Genomic DNA, 7874 nt, shown 5'->3' with positions numbered 1-7874 from the left:
GTGGGTGGAGGATAGGTGTGTGTGGATGGATGGATGGAGTGTGTGTCTAAATAAGGTTAGGGCGGGATCTAGTTCAGTCGTTTGAGCGCTCGACTGAGGTGCCCGACTCAAGCATCAACTCTCGTCGGTGGACGTATTGCCCGATTGTTTGTTCCCGTCCCAGCCTGTGCGCCATGCCTGGTGTATCAAATGTTCCCGTTCCAACCTTTGCGCCATGCCTGGTGTATCAAATATTCCCTTCCCAACCTGTGCGCCATGCCTGGTGTATTAAATGTTCAAGTATGAGATAACCTATCCAGTCTGGATGGTCCATACTGAAGATCCCTTGCTGCTAATTATAAAATGTAGCGGCTTTCTTCTGATGACTACGTCATAATTACTAAATGTTTGACATCCAATAGCCGATAATTAATTGATCAATGTGCTCCAGTGGTGTCGTTAAACAAGCACACTTTACTTAATACTGTACAAAAGAGTTAACTATGTCCTGTACTGGTGTAAAGAAATGATTGATTCTATTTATGTTTGAAGTATTTCATGAGTATCTCATTGGCTATTGCAGACGACAGCCTTGTGTTTGGGTAGACAACAAATTTTACAAGAAATACGTTGTTGGGAAATGTATAGAGGATATTTCATGTTTTTTTTGTCAAATATGATTTATATCTCATCGAGTGAAGTTTCAATCATATCTCACGAGTCGCGCTTGCGCGACGAGTATATGATTGCAAACTTCACGAGATGAGATATAAATCATATTTGACAAAAAAAAAAAGAAACCGTGAAATGTTCTATTTATTATATAGTTTTTGGCAATTTACCTTTATTTTTAAAATACCAGCAGCAAAACAGTTCTGGCCTTGTTACAGTGAAGATATCACTTTCTACAGTGACGATAACACATTTTAGAGTGAAATAGCGAAATTTTCACTCTAAAAGGTGAGTGACTTGATAACACTTTTATTTCACTGATATTTTAAGATATTTCACTAAATGTTATATAACAAAAACATATATTTTAGACTCCAGAAATGTATTTAGGGACCCTGATAATATAAAAACTACATGTTGTTTGAAATATATACTTTAGGCCTATTTGTGTCCACCGTATTGAATTATATGCCTCTATCACGGGTTTTCTAACGTGGTTTTCCACCACGAAACCGTCCTCAGAGTGAATGAACCAATGTTTAACGATACCTCAGCACGAAAAATACATCGGCTATTAGGTGTCTTAACTATGGCATCCTCCTCAGTGACCCCGAAAACCCTAAATATAACACACATTCTAAGCAAAATAATCGCCATAGAGTGGGAAAAAACCTAACATCTGTATTCGGGGACCCTTTATATGTTATGTACAGAGACGTTAGCGTATAAAAAATGGAAAATGTGTAGGTGCAATTGTGAAAGAAAACCCTATATTTTGAGGATATCGAAAACGATTATTCCATTACCAGCATCAAGGTTGATGGTTTAACCGCTACATACACTGCCGATATTATCATATTAATGCAGGCGACTACGGGGTCAACATCTCCTGTGACAATTACGCACATCCGAGAAAATCTCATATCCTAGACAATCACAAACATCCGAGAAAATCACATACATACCTGTGTATATTGTCAACAAACACAAACTCAGCAAGCCAAACGTTTATTTAGATAAACACATAAAATGTATGTATAAAGCTTTTATATTTATGGAGGAAAACGTAGAAAAACAATCGGAGTTGAACACGTGGGATAAAACAATTATTGTACTGAGTTTTATTGAATATAATATTGGTTTATAAATACAAACAAACAAACAAACAATATATATATATATACAGAGAGAGAGAGAGAGAGAGAGAGAGAGAGAGAGAGAGAGAGAGAGAGAGAGAGAGAGAGAGAGAGAGAGAGAGAGAGACACACACACACACACAGACAAGGAGACGAGGGAGATAGTGTGAGAGACGCAAAAAAATAAAATATTTAACAAGCATAAATAAGCAAATAATGAAATGAAAAATAAACATAAATAAATGCTAAGTAAAACCTTGATTCAGATCCAATTCCTTAATTTAGAATACACAAGATTAACCATAACATAATACTAGTAAAGCTATTTTGGTATTGAGGGCACTTGAGACAAACAAGTGCAAAGTATACAAAAATAAAAAACACAAGAATGCACTCACCATAAATAATACTTGACTCTGAAGGAAATTATATATATATACACAGAGAGACAGACAGACAGATATAGAAACAGACAGACAGACAGATACGAAGAGAGTGAGGAGGAAAGAGGAAGTGAAAGAGTTATAAAGGCAGAGAAAGAGAACGTGAGAGACAGATAGAGGGCGGAAGGGAGAGTGGGGGAGGGAGGGAGAGAGAAAGAGACGGAGAGAGTGGGAGGAAGAGAGGAGACAGTAATATAATACAAACATCAAAATATAATGACTATCTTACCAACGTACAATGTTTATATAGAACACAGTCTGCTGCACTTGACTCAGTACAAAGTTTTTGCTTATAAGAGGCATGGTGGCAAGGTTTTGGCGTAATGTAAATATCAATAACCCTAATAAGGGACCCTAAACGGAAACGACATTACAGTCAATTAAATGCAATTTTGTCATGTTATCTTAAAGCGGCAATCTCAGGAATATGTTAATTTTATTATCCACATTCTTTATCTTCCGTGACAAGCAAGTAAGTGATATCCTTTAGACGCAGTCCATAATCTGTGTGAAATAAACATGTTTCAACTAGCCATGGACGGCCAAACCACGAGTTACCTTCTCATTAGTTACCTGTAACCACTAGCGGATCCAGAAGAGGGCCACAATTGTCGCGTGTCACCCACCCAGCCCGCTTGATGTGCCCTTGTTAATGACTTTGTTTTGCATTCATTATCCACAGTAACAACACTCATTTCCTCTGACAACAGTCTCTGGGCATTTTTATTTCAAGATTTCCCCAAGAATCATGCCGCCCAACCCCATTAAAAATGTAGCTCCTTATGGGACCTCCGGTCATTTGCCTTCGGCAACCACAAATTGCCCTTTTCAGAACCTTTTTTACCCCAAAATTCTGGATCCGCCACTGGCAACAATGCCTTTATAGCAAGTATACAAGTCTGGAACAGCTGGAGTTGTTTTGCAGTTGCATTACGAAAATAATTATGCTATGGGATGGGAAAACGAGACTGCCGCTTTAACAGTACATGGATACAGACATTAAATTTTGCTTATTGCATACGTTCGTTCACTCCACCCAGTGATATCGAATTTGCGTTCGCATAGTAATCCGGGTAACCTATTTCCGGGTTGGCGCCTCCTTGTCCTTCCGGGATGACGGCGCCCATTCCTGGCAGACCATGACCTGGGTTGCTCTGGCGTTGACCTTGGTGGCCTTGGCATTGGCTGTTTTCTTCCACGGCATGACCGGTAACAAAATTACTTGTCAGTGGTTGGCCTAGCTGGCGTGCAGCAGAGAAGACATATGTAAGACGTGGCATCTGAGAAGCACCTGCAGCGCCTTGTTGGAAGAAATTACCTTGAGGAGGACTTGGGAGGAAACCAGGAGTGATGTCGTCTGTGGTCGGCTGCGACATGATGCTTCCCTTGTAGGTGTGCCCCACGGAAGCTTGGGGCGCTCTAGAGTATGACTCAGCGTGCTGATGGTAGCCGTAGGGCGCCGCCGATTGAACAGGAGCGTTGACAATCTGACCCGGGATTCCTGGGTTTCCAAGACCACAAGGAGGAACGAAGCAGGGATGATTCATAAAGGGTCCTGAAAAGACAGTTAGGAGGAGTCATCATTGAAATCGTTGGTGCCGCATACGCCGAAGGCAATTCATTAAATCTCACATGTTGCTGGTACATAACATCAGAATTACCTGGCGTGTTTCCGTGGATGCGGTGTTGAATATTTTGCCCAGACGATTCGGAGAGAGCTGGTTCATCGTGGCACTTCATCTGAAACTCAAACGATTTGGCCTCGACGTCTCCTTCCTGGATCTCCACAACAAACGTTAACTTCTCCATCTGGATCGTGTCTTTGCTAACCAACTCTGATTCGCTGCCAGGAGTGACAGTCCTTTTGCCGTCGCCGCTGACAACAAATATCTTCTTCTTCTTGCTTCTGTTCCTAACTATTAAACTGAGATCGCCGTTCTGTTGCTCGCGACATGCCAGTGCTGCGTGTTGTCGTCCGAATGTCTCGCTGTTCAGAAGAACATCAGCGGTTCTACTACGCTCTAGAATGATCTCTTTGTTTATTTCTTTTGTGATCTTCCCTTTGGGGAAATGATCCGCTAATGTCTTGTCTGTGTTCTGGGCGTACCTCAGAACAATCTGGTGGGGAGTTTCGGCGGTGGCGCCCTCTATAATTCCATGTTCGCCCGTATCCACCGTTTCAGCATTGAAATCCACTTCAGACTCCTTCGTTTCTGCATCCAGATCTGAAGAATCACCCACGTCTGATGCCCCCAGTGGCATATTGTTGTTAGATGACTTTCACTCTCTCTAGTAAAAAAACAAACAAACAGAAGCTATTTACTAGTGTTGTTATAGAATGTGCCAAACGTGGTATATTGTTGTTAGATGACACTCTCACTTTCTAGTAAAAGAAAGAAAGAAAAACAGAAGCTATTTACTAGTGTCGTTGGGTTTATAGAATGTTGTCCTAGTCGTATATTATTGTTAGATGGTCTGCTCGCTCTCTCGTAAATGAAAGAAACACAGAAGCTAGTTACTAGTATTGTTATAGAATGTGCCCCTAGTGGTATATTGTTGTTAGATGACTCTAGTAAAAAAGAAAAGAAAAACAGAAGCTATGTACTAGTGTTGTTATAGAATGTGCCCCTAGTGGTATATTGTTGTCAGATGACTCTCTAGTAAAAAAGAAAAGAAAAACAGAAGCTATTTACTAGTATTGTTATAGAATGTGCCCCTAGTGGCATATTGTTGTCAGATGACTCTCTAGTAAAAAAGAAAAGAAAAACAGAAGCTATTTACTAGTATTGTTATAGAATGTGCCCCTAGTGGCATATTGTTGTTAGATGACTCTCTAGTAAAAAAGAAAAGAAAAAAACAGAAGCTATTTACTAGTATTGTTATAGAATGTGCCCCTAGTGGCATATTGTTGTTAGATGACTCTCTAGTAAAAAACCCAAAAAACCCAGAAGCGAGTTATTATTGTTGTTATAGAATGTGCCCCTAGTGGCATATTGTTAGATAACTCTCTCACTCTCTCTCTAGTAAAAGGAAGAAAAACAGAAGCTATTTACTAGTATTGTTATAGAATGTGCCCCTAGTGGCATATTGTTAGATGACACTCTCACTCTCTCTCTAGTAAAAGGAAGAAAAGCAGAAGCTATTTACTAGAATGTTGTCCTAGTCGTGTATTGTTGTTAGATGGTCTGCTTCCTTTCTAGTAGCTATTTACTAGTGTTGTTATAGAATGTGCCCCTAGTGGTATATTGTTGTTAGATGACATTCTCACTTTCTAGTAAAAGAAAGAAAGAAAAACAGAAGCTATTAACTAATGTTGTTATAGAATGTGCCCCTAGTCACATATTGTTGTTAGGTGATACTCTCACTCTCCAGTAAAAGAAAGAAACAAAAACAGAAACTATTTACTAGTGTTGTTGGGTTTATAGAATGCGCCACTAGTAGCATGCTTTTTAAAGAAAGATCCTATTATTTTCTGTCAAAAGAAGAAAAAATTAATAAATAAGAAAGAAAAAAGTTAAGATTATAAATAGATCTATTTACGACGGTGCATTATTTTCTAATATAAGAAGCAAAAGATTTTACTCTGGTAGAAATAATAGACCCATTTACGACCATATTGTCCAATAATTATATTAATATCGTAAAATAAGCCTGTTTTGCCATTTAAAAAAATAAAATAAAATATGCTGCTATTTTCTGACAAAAGAAAAAAGGTCACACAAAAGGTAAATAGACCTATAGATACAAGTTCCTGCTCCCTAAACTCAATAGACTATTCAACTATTGTGCGACAAACAAAATTCTTATATCATGGTCTTGTCAATTAATATAGATAATAATAGTTGTAGTTAGAGACCATCAAACTGAAAAAATAAGTAAAATAAATAAATAAATAAAACAAAAAAGCACCGGCCATTCATAAACTACTAATTCATCAGTAAAATTAATCACGTTTTTTTGTTGTTGTTGGGGTTTTTTTTTAAAAGAAGCCTTATAACACGCATGATGATTATTTTCGAAATGATTATATCATCGTTTAGTATTTGTAAGAATATATTCGTATGAAACGTCAGCGTTAAAAACGTACGTGTTAGTAATTTCGCCACGTGTTTACTGGGCTTAGGTTACACGTAATTTCAGGGAAACATATTTTGCCTGGCACATATGCTTTAGACACCGATCTTGCGGTGTAACTAGAGGAAACAGATCCGTTTGAACACTCGATTAACATTACACGTTCATACAATTTTTGAGCAGTAAACGGAATATTTTAATGCCTTTTCCAGTTTTCGCTTTGTCTAGTTCTTAAAATAAAGAAATAAATTTTGTAAAAACATTTATTAATTAAAAAAAACCCAAAAAACCCAAACAACCCCCCCCTAACAAAAAACAACAACCCAACCCCCCCCCCCCCCCCCAATCAAAAAAAAAAACACCCAAAAAAACAACAACCCCAAAACCCACTGACCATTCATAAATTCTACTAATTCATTACGAAAATGAAACACTTTCAAAAATTCTTTTGACACCCATGGTGTGGCCATTTTCGAAATGGTTATATCACCGTTTAGTATTTGTCCGTATGTATTGTTAAGGAAAGTCAGCGTTACAAACATACCTGTTATTAGTCATTTCGCCACGTGTCTGCGTGACTTGGGTCACTAGTAATTTCGTGGAAACGGATTTTCCCCGAGAAATATAATTTTCATATCGATCATGCGGTAAAGTGAAAACCGATTTGCCACGTTGTTGGTTTGGCTAGCATTAACAACATCTCAGCACATTATTAAACCATGATTATTTGGTAGTTAACATGTTTTTGTTTTTTCGAAACTATTAAAGACATGAACGGATTTAGTAGTTTGAAAATGGGGTTACCATCTATATCACTGAGAGGTGAGTGTGTGTGTGTGTGTGTGTGTGTGTATGTGTGTGTGTGTGTGTCTCTGTGTCTCTGTCTGTCTCTCTCTATCTCTGTGTGTGTGTGTATCTGTCTCTCTCTCTTTCCCTCTGTGTGTGTGTGAGAGAGAGAGAGAGAGAGAGAGACAGATACACACACACACAGAGATAGAGAGAGACAGACAGAGACACAGAGACACACACACACACACACACATACACATCAAGAAAAGCATCTAGAAAAGAATAAATTCTCGTTTAAAGTAACACCTACCTTTTGTCGTATTAATTCCCAGTAGAACACACACAAGATATACTTTAACTGGGACAAATTTAAAAACAGTCTTTCGTATGGAGGAAGATAAACACAAATGTCGGAAAATACCAGGTGACTATAAATAGACGTTAACTATTGTGTTGATCTGACTGAAGGTCAAATACGGGAAATCCGGCTGAGGATCACGTGGCGGCGTAAACTGCGTTCTTTTGTATTACTATATATGGGCATAGGTAGCCTATTTAATAAATAAATAAATATATATATATAGGTAGCCTATTTAATAAATAAATAAATATATATATATATATATATTTATTTATTTATTATATAGGCTACCTATGCCCATATATAGTAATACAAAAGAACGCAGTTTATGCCGCCACGTGATCCTATTATATTAAACAGTATATATTTATTTTTGTGGATGCAGTTGCGAGAAGGGACTTTACCCTCCCTCTAATTATC

General features: G+C 38.0%; 1 protein-coding gene across 1 annotated transcript; it reads right to left on the bottom strand.

Moving 5' to 3' along the window:
- Positions 1–1643: 1643 nt before the first annotated feature.
- Positions 1644–7539, bottom strand: LOC121388584. The gene is made up of 3 exons (XM_041519980.1): positions 7404–7539; positions 3892–4519; positions 1644–3785 (listed from the first exon to the last, which is right to left on the bottom strand). The coding sequence occupies exons 2-3, from the start codon at positions 4490–4492 to the stop codon at positions 3241–3243; spliced, it is 1146 nt and encodes a 381-aa protein (XP_041375914.1). The 5' UTR covers positions 4493–4519; positions 7404–7539; the 3' UTR covers positions 1644–3240.
- Positions 7540–7874: the final 335 nt, after the last annotated feature.

Source organism: Gigantopelta aegis, chromosome 14 (assembly GCF_016097555.1).
Source record: "Gigantopelta aegis isolate Gae_Host chromosome 14, Gae_host_genome, whole genome shotgun sequence".
In the NCBI taxonomy this organism is placed as follows: Eukaryota; Metazoa; Mollusca; class Gastropoda; order Neomphalida; family Peltospiridae; genus Gigantopelta; species Gigantopelta aegis.
This window is presented reverse-complemented; position numbering and strand designations above follow the sequence as displayed.

Excerpts from the sequence above, each read along its gene's own strand:
- LOC121388584 (XM_041519980.1), bottom strand. The coding sequence starts at position 4,492 with ATGCCACTGGGGGCATCAGACGTGGGTGATTCTTCAGATCTGGATGCA. Across the intron at positions 3,786-3,891 it reads CATCCACGGAAACACGCCAG|GACCCTTTATGAATCATCCC; the intron begins GTAATTCTGATG and ends CTGTCTTTTCAG.